Below are 17,437 nucleotides of genomic sequence, written 5' to 3'. Positions count from 1 at the left end.
TTATAGGACAATAGATACCTATCGATCGCATAAACAAAATTTTATCAATTTTAAGTACAATGTAGACCTCATAAATTAAAATATAATTCGATTATCCAGTATCCTTTGAACTTACTTTCTCTCAATATCTTCCTTACTATGAACCTCATGAAAAATACGGACAAGCAGTGTTACAATCCAGTTCCCAGTTTTATGGAAACCATTACGTCACTGGCAACTGGTTACCATAAAAAAGAAAAATAATAAAACCTCCTTCGTCTCACCTGGCTGAGGCGTTGCCAAAAAGCGAAAATTAAAAAAATAAACTCAGCAAACGCCGCCCATTCGCCGTCCCTCTCGCACTGTCTCTCTCTTTCCTTACCCTCTGAAATCCGAACGCGCTTTTGTTATTTGACTCCGCGACGTCAATGGGAGAGGGTGTATAGATAAATTAGTTGTAGTGTTGTTAAAATTTGAAACTGAACACCGGTGACTGTGTGTGCAATAAGTTTGAAATATTAATTAGGTTTTAATTTAGGTGAGTTTCGTATACTTTTATTATTAGAGCTTTTAGATTTTGGTTTTGCCTTTAATTATATTTTGTAGATAAATAGATAGGTAGTAAAGATGAGACAAAATTATATATGTAGACCGTTATAAAAAAACTGAGTCAAAATGTCCTGCAAAAAATGTTATAAAGGATTTCAAATAATATTTTTTTTGTAATAGATACAGTTTATTATTCAAATACAGTAGGTATTTTAAATAATTGCATCGATAAATAATTTTTAAAATTAAAATTGCAACTATGTAATACTATTATTTTGTACGGTTTAATAATTTATTAAATACCTTTTAAAATGTAAAACGATTGCTCTACCATGATTCTACCATAATATTTTTAACTAGCTATGCCCCGCAGTTTTACCCGCGTTGCTCCGCTCATGTAGGTCTTAGCGTAATGATATATAGGCTATAGCCTTCCTCGGTAAATGGGCTATCTAACACCGAAATAATTTTTCAAATCGGATCAGTTGTTCCTGAAATTAGCGCGTTCAAACAAACAAACTCTTCAGCGTTATAATATTAGTATAGATTAAACCTGAATAGTGAATGAGTGAAGATAAGGTATATTTAAATAAAAACAAAAAAATAATAGTTCAGGATACATCGCCCATTTTTGCAAGTGACTACTATCAAGCTGATTTTCCGTTTGTAGCTTTATTTTGATGAGACACCGAATAATTTCGTGTACGAAACTCTCGATTGTGGTAGCTAACAGAGATAACAAGGATAAAATTTTTTGATTTGATGGTTCTCAAATATTTATTACGCAATTTGTAGGACAATATGTCTGTTGAATTATATAAACATTAACTAAGTGAAAACAAAAAAATCAGCTTGTTAGTAATCATTTATGATGACCTCGTTATCGATACACTTTGGAAAGGGGGACTCTTTGAACAAACCATAGATTTTGTAGGACAAATATTTTTTCGAATAATTTAGGTAATTATCTTGAGATTGAACAAAAAAAAATTCAGTTAGTAATAAATATTTGAGAACCATCAAATCAAAATTTTTTATCCTTGTTATCTCTGTTAGCTACCACAATCGAGACTTTCGTACACGAAATTATTGGGCGTCTCATCAAAATAAAGCTACAAACGGAAAATTAGCTTGATAGTAGTCACTTGCAAAAATGGGAGATGTATCCTGAACTATAATTTTGATACAAAATTTATATGTATAAGGAAATTTTACAAAACTAGATTTCTCCTGCAGTACGGAAATTTTCCGGGCAAATCTTTAGGGATCAATTTTCACAGAAAAATGTATCTTACCTATGTTTTGATCTTAGAAAACTATTTTGATTTAAATATGTATTGTTAAAGTGAAATAACACAAAAAAATATCTCTGATATCCATTATTCTAAATTCGCTAACCAGATTTTGATGGAATTTGATAAAATTTCACCTATTTCATTGAATGGGTTTACAGAAAGTTATGAAATAAATAATACTAGATATGTATTATTCCTATTACATATTTTACCTTATCCTGGCATAACTCGGGCTTTTGCACAAAACAGTACGAAAACGGGAGCATAATATATAAACTTCAAATTCAAATTTCAAATTTATTTATTATTATTAAACATACATACATACAATAATTACAATTACAATTTATTACAATGGGTATACAATTAATATTCATGTAAAAGTATATAAATAAAAAGGCTACCAAAACAATTATTTATACAAGCCAATGTTTCCCTAGCTAGGTTACTGGGCAACCTGTTTTTAGGAGAAACAGCTTGCCTCTAAAATAAATACACAAAAAGCCTCTTAGCAAGTACTTAATTATTATAAATTAAAATTGGTTACAAAAACTAATAGTTTTTGTATCCTAGTTAATATAATATAGAGCCGAACTCTATCCATACTAATATTATAAATGCGAATGTAACTCTGTCTGTCTGTCTGTTACTCAATCACGGCTAAACTACTGAACCAATTTGCATGAAATTTGGTATGGAGATATTTTGATACCCGAGAAAGGACATAGGCTACCTTTTAATGCGAAATATGTACCACGGGCGAAGCCGGGGCGGACCACTAGTTTCTTATAAGTATTCATTTATATTAAAAACTAGGTGTCCCAGTGGATGTTTTTCTGCCCCAATGCCCCCTTTTCCTGTTTTCTCTCCCAAAGAATATTCCTTGTGCTATGACAAACAAAAAAAAAAGTATTTGCAAAATTGGTAGAGCCGTTCTCGAGTTTAACGCAAAGCTCTACATTTGGCGATTAATTTTTATTTTATAGATCTGTTACATTATTACATACGCCAGGAGGCAGTTAATTAATAATCTATTTCAAACAAACAAAAATCGAATATTCTTTCTTTATAAAATAACTAGCTTACCGCCCGCGGCTTCGCCCGCTTTGTCTAAAACCTAATAAATAATATATTAAAACCTTCCTCTTGAATCACTCTATCTATTAAAAAAAACCGCATCAAAATCCGTTGCGTAGTTTGAAAGATTTAAGCATACAAAGGGACATAGGGACAGAGAAAGCGACTTTGTTTTATACTAGGTAATAGGTATGTAGTGATTAAAGAATTGGTAGCTATTGTTTGCGTTCTAGTGGAAAATAATTCTTATTGTTGTTTAATTTTAAATTGTATCTCGGTATTTAACTTATGATGTGTTATTAATTTAGAAAAAATGGTAACTAATAGGTACTCATGCAGGTAATATCTAATACTGTTATCTAAATTCTTTTTTAGTAAATAACAAATTAAAAGGTCTATTATATAAATATATATATTATATAATACTAGCTTTCCACCCGCAGCTTCGCCCGCGAAATCAAAGAAAAACCCGCATAGTTCCCGTTACCGTGGGATTTCCGGGATAAAACCTATCCTATTTCCCGGGGTAAAAAGTATCCTATGTCCTTTCTCGGGTATCAAAATATCTCTATTCCAAATTTCATGCAAATTGGTTCAGTAGTTAAGGCGTGATTGAGTAACAGACAGACAGACAGAGTTACTTTCGCAGTTATACCTAATATTAGTATGGATGTAATTGCAATAAAACTCTACTTTTTCCCGCGCAGCTTCGCCCCCGTATTCAAAAGGAAAAACCGCGTAGGTTCCAATACCGTCTGATTTATACACAACCTATTATAATAGTAGTAAATCTAACTTATCCCTATTAGTGTTCTTAGTTTTATTGTATTTATCTTTAATATCAAGCGGTCATATCAAATAACTAGCGGTCCGCCCCGGCTTTGTCCAACGGTGAATAATTTACGTGCTCGGGACTCACTAAGAGATCATTTTAAGAATACTGGTATCCTTACTGTACCATCACAGTATATATTTAATAATATTTTGCATGTACACAAAAGCTCCGACTTACACACAAGAGTAGGAGATAGACACGATTATGGCACAAGGAACAGGAATAGAATTGAAATGCCATTTTTCCGATTAGCTAAAGTTAAAAATTCATTTATGGGTCAAGGTATACGCTTTTACAATAGAATTCCTCATAATATTAAAGAGTTTAGTAGTTCTAAATTTAAAACTTATATAAAAAATGTACTAGTTCAGAGAGCGTACTACAGTATTCAGGAATATATGGACGATAAAAATCCATGGAGGGTTGTCGCGTAAAAACCACAGGACAGTTCTTTGGCATATTATGATATAATATGTAGTTAGATATAAGTTACTGTATATTATGTAATATTGACATGATTTTAAAAGAGCAACTATGGAGTTTCTTGCCGATTCTTCTCCATAGATACTGCTTTCCGAATCGGTGGTAAATGTTAAAAATACTTACCTATGTATTGACGATTCGAAAGTGCTACTAAATAGTAGTCTAATTGAATAAATGAATGTTTGAGTTTGAGTTTGAGTTTGAGTTTGAAAGAATTTCGAATTTCGGTTCAGTATAGCATAATATAAATTTTACGAGCTTAGCTTTCAGCCTGCGTTGTCAAAAACTTACTAAAACTACTACCACCAAATTGAAAATTTGACGTTATACATTTCCAGGTAATATTCAAACATTACTTCTTTATAACAAAACTAGCTTTCCGCTCGCGTCTTCGCCCGCGTTTTCAAAGAAAATCCCGCATAGTTTCCTTGGGATTTCCGGGATAAAACCTATCCTGTGTGTTAATCCAAGTTACCCTCTATATGTGTGCTAAATTTCATTGTAATCGGTTCAGTAGTATTTGCGTGAAAGAGTAACAAAGATACACACACACATCCTAAAATCCGCACAATCTTTCGCATTTATAATATTAGTAGGAAGTAGAATGATATAGCTAATAAATAGCAATGTTCCGATTCTAGAAATAAACCGCAAAAATTGTTTTAAAATAGTGTCCGGTGAAAACTCATAGGATGTTATGATAACAATGCGAATATTTTTAACGCGAATGGTTGACATTTTAAATTAAAAATAATGATGTTACTGTTGTGCTGATATAGTAGATAGTTTAATTCATAATACGTTTTATTACACAACCTTCATAATCAATAATATTTTTCAATAGATTTCTCATTTTTCACAAATTTGAGTTGTAGTTGCTACATTTTTGTTGTTGTAGGTTGTACATGTGTTTTTGAAAAAGGAGTTAAAGAATGATTGTTTCATTTGTGTTTGTTTACGTGATAATTAAATTGTATCCCATTTGCAGAAATAAGGAGTGATGAAATCTACAAACATGGATTGTTCCGATCGACTTAGTCCTTCGAGTGATATTACAAGCGAATCGGAAACATCACTACCACCTTTTGCGTATGAAAACCAAAATGGAAACTTCTACCAATCAGAATTACAAGAAAAACAGTTCTTTTCCTGCAAACAGAAGTCGCCTCAAAACGAAAGAACCAAAGAGGTTTATCTACAAGAGAGCAATAAAAATTTCGATTATCTGTCCCCGCCAAGAAGCAAAAAGTATTTGAATTTCGAACTCAAATTGCCGCCAATAAATGATAACTTTTTTCAAGTTGAAACTGAAGAAAGGATGCGTTCATACTTCAGTGATGCGCAAAATAAGTGCATTCAAAATGAGAATAATTTAACTGAAATTGAGATTGAAATAAATAATCAGAGTTTCGAACATGTTGCCAGTGTTAATAATGAAAGATTGCAGTCTTATTTTGAAAGTGGCGCGAATAATATGCGTAGAATGAATTTTAATTCTGAACAAGTGCAGTGTATGTGTGAAGCTTTACAGCAGAAGGGAGACATTGAAAAGTTAGCAGCCTTTTTATGGAGCTTACCAGAGAGTCAGCTGTTGTGTGGAAATGAAACTGTCTTACGGTATGTATTAGGTACATTATGATAGTAATTAGTTCTTTAATTTAGAACAGAAAGTATTACTGTGGTATTACTTGTATTATTTTATACATTAGTAGATTATAATAACTATCTACTTACTCTACTTTAATTTCTTACTTTAAATAGTAAAACAATCTAAAAATTATTGTTTTTATTAGTTAATTTTGAAAATATTTCTTTATCTGACATAATACAATATTGCAATATGCAGCATTGTATTATTTTTACCGGAGTTAAATCTCTCGCCGTAGGTAGCCACTAGTTAAAGAATTGAAATCTGGTATGTATCTTAAGGTGCATTTACATCAAAAGAAAAGACCATAGAGCTAGAGCTAGAGCAAGAGCATTCTTTCAAGTTCTTTCGTGAACTTATTAGTGTAAATGAAAACTCGTATTCAGTGTTGTTCAGTATTAGAACATTGCATAGAATCTTTTTGAACGCACTAAGAACAACGAAAGAATGCTCTACGTTTAGAATGAGAATTCGCTCGTTAGATGTAAATTTACAATTTCTAGGTTCAGTAAATTAAAATGTGTTCAACTTGAAATATTTTTAATTTAGAGCTCGTGCCCTCGTCGCGTACCATAGAGGTGTTTATCAAGAATTGTACGCCATTTTGGAGACGCATACTTTCCCGCCAAAACATCACTCTACTCTTCAAACTTTATGGTTCAAAGCGCATTATAAAGAAGCGGAAAAAGTTCGAGGGCGGGCTTTGGGTAAGATTTTTAAAATTATTTTTTTGAGTTTTTTTGCCAGATTAGCTGTTGCAAGTCTGGGGTAATGTTATTGCAATAAATGTTTAAATCATTTTAATGTTTTTTACTTGTTTTTAATGTAACGCAGGTAATATTTGTTTAGTTCTGGATGTACTCTCTGTGAAGAAACTTTCGTCGCATTTAATACACGATTTTTCCTAGCTAGGAAGACAGACCAACATTTTTAACTGTACTGTATTCATTTGTGTATCGAATAAATATATTTTTCAGTTTATTCAGTTTAAAGGCTATCTGTAATTCTTGTCGTTTTTTTTGTTTGCTTTAATTTTAATATTTTTTTTTATATAAATTGTCATAGGTGCTGTGGACAAGTACAGATTGAGAAAAAAATATCCCTTACCCAAAACAATATGGGACGGTGAAGAGACAGTTTACTGTTTTAAAGAGAAAAGTCGAAACGCGCTAAAGGACTGTTATTATAGAAATAGGTAAGATTTTTCAGAAAGAAAGTAGGTATTTACTTACGTTTAAGTATTTAAGTGTATATAAGTACTTTACCTATAGTCATTTAATTAATAATAGATACAAATATAGGTACATATTAATATGATGATTGGCATCGTAGTAAAGGAACAAGTGATAACTGCGTTAAAAACAACCGACTTCAAACTTGCACTTGCAAAATTCACAAATATTATACAGACTAAAATGCTCATAAAATAAAAACTACTGGGCCTATCCGAATAAAATTTTTATGGGACCAATTCGACACCATCCCGCATCGAACAAAAAAAGAATCACGTAAATCGGTTCAGAAACCTCGGAGTAATCGGTGTACATACATAAAAAAAAAAAAAATATACCGGCCGAATTGATAACCTCCTCCTTTTTTTTGAAGTCGGTTAAATAATAGAGCAATTAAGTATTAGAGTAGGTATAGAAGTTCACATTATCGATTTCTATAAATAAATAGAATTTTACATAGCAATATCGTAGCTCCGTCACGCTGGAACCCGCTTTAAAAAAAACCTTACTTTTTTTCAGCCTATTTTACCTACAAACGATGCTAATAAATGTAGTATAGGTCAATTTTTTGTAGTCTTATTAGTTACTTAGAAAACATCATTGATATCGTTCGAAGTAAAAAATATAAATAATAGCGTGTTGATTAGTTTTGGAATGGGTTCCAAATTGATTGTAGTTTATTGTAGTGGCAAGAAAATTCTTTATTTGCGTTGTTTTATCTCAAATTATTGCAAGAAGGTCACAATAACAAGATTTAAAAAAATAAATAACACTTGTTCAAAAACTACAAACGATGCTAATAAATGTAGTATAGGTCAATTTTTTGTAGTCTTATTAGTTACTTAGAAAACATCATTGATATCGTTCGAAGTAAAAAATATAAATAATAGCGTGTTGATTAGTTTTGGAATGGGTTCCAAATTGATTGTAGTTTATTGTAGTGGCAAGAAAATTCTTTATTTGCGTTGTTTTATCTCAAATTATTGCAAGAAGGTCACAATAACAAGATTTAAAAAAAATAAATAACACTTGTTCAAAAACTACAAACGATGCCAATAAATGTAGTATAGGTCAATTTTTTGTAGTCTTATTAGTTACTTTTTGTAGTCTTATTAGTTACTTAGAAAACATCATTGATATCGTTCGAAGTAAAAAATATAAATAATAGCGTGTTGATTAGTTTTGGAATGGGTTCCAAATTGATTGTAGTTTATTGTAGTGGCAAGAAAATTCTTTATTTGCGTTGTTTTATCTCAAATTATTGCAAGAAGGTCACAATAACAAGATTTTAAAAAATAAATAACACTTGTTCAAAAACTACAAACGATGCCAATAAATGTAGTATAGGTCAATTTTTTGTAGTCTTATTAGTTACTTAGAAAACATCATTGATATCGTTCGAAGTAAAAAATATAAATAATAGCGTGTTGATTAGTTTTGGAATGGGTTACAAATTGATTGTAGTTTATTGTAGTGGCAAGAAAATTCTTTATTTGCGTTGTTTTATCTCAAATTATTGCAAGAAGGTCACAATAACAAGATTTTAAAAAATAAATAACACTTGTTCAAAAACTACAAACGATGCCAATAAATGTAGTATAGGTCAATTTTTTGCAGTCTTATTAGTTACTTAGAAAACATCATTGATATCGTTCGAAGTAAAAAATATAAATAATAGCGTGTTGATTAGTTTTGGAATGGGTTCCAAATTGATTGTAGTTTATTGTAGTGGCAAGAAAATTCTTTATTTGCGTTGTTTTATCTCAAATTATTGCAAGAAGGTCACAATAACAAGATTTTAAAAAATAAATAACACTTGTTCAAAAACTACAAACGATGCCAATAAATGTAGTATAGGTCAATTTTTTGTAGTCTTATTAGTTACTTTTTGTAGTCTTATTAGTTACTTAGAAAACATCATTGATATCGTTCGAAGTAAAAAATATAAATAATAGCGTGTTGATTAGTTTTGGAATGGGTTCCAAATTGATTGTAGTTTATTGTAGTGGCAAGAAAATTCTTTATTTGCGTTGTTTTATCTCAAATTATTGCAAGAAGGTCACAATAACAAGATTTTAAAAAATAAATAACACTTGTTCAAAAACTACAAACGATGCCAATAAATGTAGTATAGGTCAATTTTTTGTAGTCTTATTAGTTACTTAGAAAACATCATTGATATCGTTCGAAGTAAAAAATATAAATAATAGCGTGTTGATTCGTTTTGGAATGGGTTACAAATTGATTGTAGTTTATTGTAGTGGCAAGAAAATTCTTTATTTGCGTTGTTTTATCTCAAATTATTGCAAGAAGGTCACAATAACAAGATTTAAAAAAATAAATAACACTTGTTCAAAAACTACAAACGATGCCAATAAATGTTGTATAGGTCAATTTTTTGCAGTCTTATTAGTTACTTAGAAAACATCATTGATATCGTTCGAAGTAAAAAAATATAAATAATAGCGTGTTGATTAGTTTTGGAATGGGTTCCAAATTGATTGTAGTTTATTGTAGTGGCAAGAAAATTCTTTATTTGCGTTGTTTTATCTCAAATTATTGCAAGAAGGTCACAATAACAAGATTTTAAAAAATAAATAACACTTGTTCAAAAACTACAAACGATGCCAATAAATGTAGTATAGGTCAATTTTTTGTAGTCTTATTAGTTACTTAGAAAACATCATTGATATCGTTCGAAGTAAAAAATATAAATAATAGCGTGTTGATTAGTTTTGGAATGGGTTCCAAATTGATTGTAGTTTATTGTAGTGGCAAGAAAATTCTTTATTTGCGTTGTTTTATCTCAAATTATTGCAAGAAGGTCACAATAACAAGATTTTAAAAAATAAATAACACTTGTTCAAAAACTACAAACGATGCTAATAAATGTAGTATAGGTCAATTTTTTAGGTAATAGGTAATCATCTATGGATTGATATTGAAGTTTTCTTCACAAGTATGGTCAATCAAAATAGTCTCAAAAGGGATCCGAATTCTGGCACTTCGTTATTACAAATCCCTGCTGAGCTAGAAGTGTTAAATAATACGTACATTTTAGTTGGTGCCATAGAGCATATATATATCAATGAGACTGGTCATTATCGACCTTACTTACGTAGAAGCAACAATAAATGGGAACTTCATGACGGAATCTCCAGCAGCTCTAAGAAAAAAGTAGTGTCTAAAAAAGATTTAATGAAGAAAAAAACAATACATATGCTATTTTATGTAATAAAATAATCATAAATATTTATATGCAATTACAAGAGTGATATGTGATATAACTTAGTACTACTATTTGTTATTTTTTTATAATTTCAACTAATACATAATAAAACTACAAACGACACGAAATCCAAAGCTCATAATTGTTTTGAATATATTAACTTATTGAACACTAAATTTTTTGTTTTTTATTGCTTACAGGGGTTTAGCAGCCACTACAAACATATGAGTTTAGCTACAATCAACTACATTGTTTGTAGTTTTTGAACAAGTGTTATTTATTTTTTAAAATCTCGTTATTGTGACCTTCTTGCAATAATTTGAGATGAAACAACGCAAATAAAAAATTTTCTTGCCACTACAATAAACTACAATAAATTTGGAACCCATTCCAAAACTAATCAACACGCTATTATTTATATTTTTTACTTCGAACGATATCAATGATGTTTTCTAAGTAACTAATAAGACTACAAAAAGTAACATTGACCTATACTACATTTATTGGCATCGTTTGTAGTTTTTGAACAAGTGTTATTTATTTTTTAAAATCTTGTTATTGTGACCTTCTTGCAATAATTTGAGATAAAACAACGCAAATAAAGAATTTTCTTGCCACTACAATAAACTACAATCAATTTGGAATTGGAACCCATTCCAAAACTAATCAACACGCTATTATTTATATTTTTTACTTCGAACGATATCAATGATGTTTTCTAAGTAACTAACAAGACTACAAAAAGTAACTAATAAGACTACAAAAAATTGACCTATACTACATTTATTGGCATCGTTTGTAGTTTTTGAACAAGTGTTATTTATTTTTTAAAATCTTGTTATTGTGACCTTCTTGCAATAATTTGAGATAAAACAACGCAAATAAAGAATTTTCTTGCCACTACAATAAACTACAATCAATTTGGAACCCATTCCAAAACTAATCAACACGCTATTATTTATATTTTTTTACTTCGAACGATATCAATGATGTTTTCTAAGTAACTAATAAGACTGCAAAAAATTGACCTATACTACATTTATTGGCATCGTTTGTAGTTTTTGAACAAGTGTTATTTATTTTTTTAAATCTTGTTATTGTGACCTTCTTGCAATAATTTGAGATAAAACAACGCAAATAAAGAATTTTCTTGCCACTACAATAAACTACAATCAATTTGTAACCCATTCCAAAACTAATCAACACGCTATTATTTATATTTTTTACTTCGAACGATATCAATGATGTTTTCTAAGTAACTAATAAGACTACAAAAAATTGACCTATACTACATTTATTGGCATCGTTTGTAGTTTTTGAACAAGTGTTATTTATTTTTTAAAATCTTGTTATTGTGACCTTCTTGCAATAATTTGAGATAAAACAACGCAAATAAAGAATTTTCTTGCCACTACAATAAACTACAATCAATTTGGAACCCATTCCAAAACTAATCAACACGCTATTATTTATATTTTTTACTTCGAACGATATCAATGATGTTTTCTAAGTAACTAATAAGACTACAAAAAATTGACCTATACTACATTTATTGGCATCGTTTGTAGTTTTTGAACAAGTGTTATTTATTTTTTAAAATCTTGTTATTGTGACCTTCTTGCAATAATTTGAGATAAAACAACGCAAATAAAGAATTTTCTTGCCACTACAATAAACTACAATCAATTTGGAACCCATTCCAAAACTAATCAACACGCTATTATTTATATTTTTTACTTCGAACGATATCAATGATGTTTTCTAAGTAACTAATAAGACTACAAAAAATTGACCTATACTACATTTATTAGCATCGTTTGTAGGTAAAATAGGCTGAAAAAAAGTAAGGTTTTTTTTAAAGCGGGTTCCAGCGTGACGGAGCTCAATATCGTCACGCCATGGAATAAGGCGACAATTTTGATACCTTTGAATCTTGGCAAAGAAGTTTCACTTCTGACAAGTGTGCTCAGCACACACGCTGTTTTTTATTGGTCATTTTTTATCATTATTCTTTACTGTTTTGTGTTATATATGCTACAGTCAAAACCCTGAAACAGTCAATATCCTTATTAATTGATTTTATCAGATAAAATCAGTCAATAAGGATATTAACCGACGCTCGTAGTCAATAACCTTAATAACCGTTAATAAGGATATTGACTAGTTCAGGGTTTTGACTGTAACATAATTATATATTGATTTATTTTTATTTTTTACACAGGTATCCGACCCCGGATGAAAAGCGCGCGCTTGCCCAAAAAACCGGGTTGACATTGACACAAGTGTCAAATTGGTTCAAAAACCGCCGACAAAGGGATAGAACTCCACAACAACCGAATCGACCGTGAGTGGTAGCTTTATTATTTGTTATATTGTATTAAAAATCTCAACAGAGTACTTTAGGGTGCTTTTCCATCGGAGATGTGCGAGGAGTCGTAGCGAGGGATGTAGTTGTAAAGAAGCAGTAGTACCATTTGAAACGCTTAATGAAAATTAAGATTAAGTGGGGAAATCCGAGTAAAACAGAGTTTTTGTCGGTGGCAAAACTAATCTGGGTAAAAATATATATTATGAGCTTTGACATTCAGAGCCTTTTCTGGTAAAAAATATTCATTTTGGATATGATAAGGCATTAAAGTTTTACCTCTTTGTAATATGTAGATATAGGGATAGATAGACAAACAGTCTATAATATCAGTCGGTAAGCTCAAACTCAAACATTTGTTTATTCAACTAGCGCTCCGCCCCGGCTTCGCCCGTGGTGCATGTTTACGTTTTCTCTACATAAGATCCATCCTCGTACTTCAAGAAATATAATAAAAAAAGAATTATCGAAATCGGTTCAGCCGTTCTCGAGTTATGCGCTTACCAACACATTTTGCGATTCATTTTTATATATAAGATTAGACTTCTTTTAAAAGCACTTTGTTTATCGTTTTACATAATTAAATTATTTTTTGTCATGACATTTTCTTTCAAAATATATTTTTTTAAATAAAAAATTAATATATACATTATACTATCCATTTATTGTTGATTTACTCTCACATAAATGCCTCTCCATGAAAAATTGACTTTGTTTAGTTTTTATACATTTCGTAGTATTTACCAAAAGGGCATTGCAGATGTGACGACCCTTTGTTGCATTGATTAATGTCCACTAATGACATGTCCAGTAATTATTGCCAGTGACAAAAAAATAGGTTTCGCCATACGTTGTGTATTTTTTGCAGATAACACGTTTAAATAACAGTAGGAATAAGTGTTCGCTTTCTATGTGCATATGTATGCGTAAATCTTTAAAACTGCGCAATGGATTTTGATGCGTTTTTTTTAATCGATAGATACAAGAGGAAGGTTTAAGTGTATAATTTATTAGACTTTAGATAAAGCGAAGTCGCCGGCGGAAAGCTAGTTTCTGTATAAATAAAAATATTTTTATGGTGATTTTAATTTATAGGCTTTCTTTTTCGATAAAAGCCTACAGGCTATAGAAATTAGAATCACTACATACTATAAAACAAAGTCGCTTTCTCTGTCCCTATGTCCCTTTGTATGCTTAAATCTTTAAAACTACGCAACGGATTTTGATGCGGTTTTTTTAAATAGATAGAGTGATTCAAGAGGAAGGTTTTTTTATATAATTTATTAGGTTTTAGACATAGCGGGCGAAGCCGCGGGCGGTAAGCTAGTAGGTACATATTTAGGACAGGTGACATTTCTCAAATGCGAAACATAAAAGTAGACCAATTTTAAACTTTTTACGCAGTTAACAATGTAATTAAGGAAATACACTCGAAAAACATGACCCTCATTCTACGCAGTCGGTTACATCATAAAAAATATAAACACCAATCCCAAGAGCGATAAGCACAAAACCCAAATATAATATTTACGAGCTTCCAGTTAAAGGAAGCCATTGTTTTATATTCAAGGTTGAAGTAGGTTCGTGTGACCAATTAACTGAAGCTTATACTATAAACGAAACTTGCAATATTTTTTAATCACTACATAGTATAAAACAAAGTCGCTTTCTCTGTCCAGCTTTGTATGATTAAATCTTTAAAACTACGCAACGGATTTTGATGTGTTTTTTAATAGATAGAGTGATTCAAGAGGAATGTTTTAGTACCTATATAATTTATTAGGTTTTAGACAAAGCGGGCGAAGCCGCGTGCGGAAAGCTAGTAATAAACAAAACAATTCGCTCGTTGGACTTGGTTGGCACAGGATAAAATAAAATATAGCGTACATATCACTCAGAAATAATGTAGTTTTCTGCTGATATTTTTTTTAAATGAAACATTAGTGAACCGGTAAATATTTCCCATCTATAATATACTAGCCGTGTCCCGCGGTTTTACCCGCATCCGCTCCTGTTGTTCTTAGCGTGATGATATAATATCACCTTCAAAAGAATTTATCAAATAAATTAGATAATTCCTGAGATTAGCGCGTTCAAACACTACTAAACTCTTCAGCTTTATGATATTAGTATAGATTAGTATAAAGATAACTTATATCTAATTATAAGTGCATTATTTGAATTTTAACCTTAGTACTTAATATTTTCGTAGTGCTAACAGTTATAAACTAAACACTTTTATGTTTAGGATGTTTTAAATTTTTCACATATTTACTGATAATTATACCACTGCATCTCCTTATACACCTTATATGTAAAATCCTTATGGTGTAAACGCTATATATTCTTAAAATCACATTAGTTTAGAAAATATTAATTTCAAAGAAGTCGAAAGCACGACAAAATCGTAAAAGTTCAAAACGGCCATTTGCATTGTTTCAATCAAGCGTAGTAAGTTGTTTTTGTTTGACTCAAACAATAGAGCGACATTAAAAACCTTATTTGCAAAAATAGATTTACGTCCAATGTTTGTATGTATTAAAAACCTACTTGTATGAAATGCATTTTTAACTTTAAGGATTAACGAAAAAATATTTATAAATTTCGATAATATAAAATGTATTCGTCTAATAAAGTATTAGGTAGGTACACGAACATATTAAAATTTCACCTGTAAACTTTCAAATAAGGACAATTAGAATACATTTTTGAAATGGTAGTTTAATACGTTATTCGACGAATAAGTTTTAACCAAGGATTGAAAAATCAGCCCTAAATATCATTATACTTTTAGATGTTTATTTTTTAACCAACTGCAAAAAAACTCTATTCCCTTTAATTTTACGTAAAATTGTATGCTATGTTACTTGATTACTCAAAGATGATGCGATGGCCCGATTTCGAAAATTATTTTTTGAGTCTTTATTTCAGTCTTTCTTTTGATGCAGAGAAATATAAAATTTTCGGTCTTGTCATACCTACATTATTTCAATACCTATCATAAAATAAATGAATCTAAATCTTATACAAAAAGATAAAAGTATTGGCTTATAAATTAGTACATACTAGTAAGTATTTCAAAATTCGATAACAAAAGTACATAATAATGTGGTAATAACGTTTATTTGTTTTTTTTTTCAGAGAAATCCTAGTTCCCGCGCAACATTCAAACGGTGGTTGGGCACAGTCCTTCATACCCAATGCGTATTACCATAAACTTCAAGACGCTACGCATTATTTACACGGAAACACTCCATAGATGTGAAAAACTAAGTAAAAAATTACTGAGAAAATGGCACAAATTCGGCTGCATTTTACGGAAATTTTTAAAATAGCGTGTATATTATCTGAAAAAAATAGCGTGAAATAATCTGAAGTTCGTTGTTGTTAATATAATATTTATGTATCTCAAACTCTCAAGATATAAACGGAATTAGAGAACTAATAGTAGTTTATAGAAACTTTTATTCAGTGTATATCTTATGTATTAAAACTATAGGACTGGTGCATTATAAGCTGGTGTAGTAATCACATGTAAATCACAGTAAAAACAAATCTGTTTCAAATTTGAATTCATTGGCAAATATTTTCAGCCGTTTGCGAATGCGAATTACGACAACATAGATAATAGATAGGTACCATAAAGTGGTGTTGCCATGTATTTGTGACACATGTGATAATAATTATGTACTTTTTAATCTCCGTTTTAATATGCTTACTAGCCAGTCTCACATTTTTCTGAACACGTACTGTTTGTACCTTATAATAACAATTAATAAACATCTAATAATATGTACTTATGTCAAGAAGTGTAAACAATATCTCAGCACTTCGCGGTCGTGAAACTGGCTTTATTTTTTTAATATTTTTTTTTATGGGAAGAGCAGGCAAACGAGCAGACGAGTCATCTGATGGTAAATGATCATCGTCGCCCACTTGCACCCACAATACCAGGGGTATGTCGAGTGTGTTGCCGGCACAGTTGCCGGCCTTTAAGGTAGGTGTACGCTCTTTTCTTGAAGGTCCCCAAATCGTAACTCATTGGAAACACTGTTTATACTACTTATGTTATTATATCCAAAGATTAATGAAAATAAATAAAACAAAAGAACGTGAATAGCTAAATAAAAGGAGGTTGTTGTAATATCTCTGTTTTATATTGTCAAGAAAATAGTTATATATTAGCGTTTAGTATTAGTTATTGCTTATTAGAAAGTGATAGACAAAATATTATTTTTAAATGTAAATAAACCTATTTAGTTATGTAGTTTTTAGTGGATTTGAAAATATATTAACCGTGTCAGTATTCTACAGATTTTTATATAACCATTTTAGATAATCATTTAATATCAGCTATAGTTGTGAAAAATATGTTTATATAATACTGAAAAACATAGAATATTTACAATTATTTTGTATAAATCTTTGTTTACCTAAAATAAAAGAAGCCATACTTATTGTTCCTATTCCATTTTTATTTTTAACTATTCTAAGAAATGTGCATAGTAATAGTATTTTATTGTCTATAATATTCTACTTTATATTCACTTATAAATCCATTGTAAATAAGGTGCTGTTATGTTTCATTGTATTCTAGTCTACCAACGTATTAAAGTTTAATATAATGATATTATTGTTTCACTACCAGCCCCTCTATCTTCCATCCATCATCCTTTTCTTTGCGATGTAAATATTTCCGAACATTTTGTCTTACTTTTTATTTATAGATTGTTTATTTTTTTTTT

The 17,437-nt window shown here is 30.3% G+C and overlaps 1 protein-coding gene across 2 annotated transcripts; it reads left to right on the top strand.

Moving 5' to 3' along the window:
* Positions 1 to 395: 395 nt before the first annotated feature.
* On the top strand, positions 396 to 16,354 carry LOC123703857 (homeobox protein unc-39-like). Of its 2 annotated transcripts, none has more exons than XM_045652027.1 (6): positions 396 to 517; positions 5,207 to 5,835; positions 6,416 to 6,573; positions 6,932 to 7,061; positions 12,549 to 12,671; positions 15,834 to 16,354. In XM_045652027.1, the coding sequence occupies exons 2-6, from the start codon at positions 5,219 to 5,221 to the stop codon at positions 15,949 to 15,951; spliced, it is 1,146 nt and encodes a 381-aa protein (XP_045507983.1). In that variant the 5' UTR covers positions 396 to 517; positions 5,207 to 5,218; the 3' UTR covers positions 15,952 to 16,354. The 2 variants fall into 2 exon arrangements, with proteins under 2 accessions (XP_045507983.1, XP_045507984.1); XM_045652028.1 differs by lacking the exon at positions 396 to 517 and adding an exon at positions 5,029 to 5,116.
* Positions 16,355 to 17,437: the final 1,083 nt, after the last annotated feature.

This window comes from Colias croceus, chromosome 27, assembly GCF_905220415.1.
Source record: "Colias croceus chromosome 27, ilColCroc2.1".
NCBI lineage: Eukaryota > Metazoa > Arthropoda > Insecta > Lepidoptera > Pieridae > Colias > Colias croceus.
The sequence above is the reverse complement of the archived record's forward strand: the minus strand, read 5'-3'. Positions and strand labels throughout refer to the sequence as shown.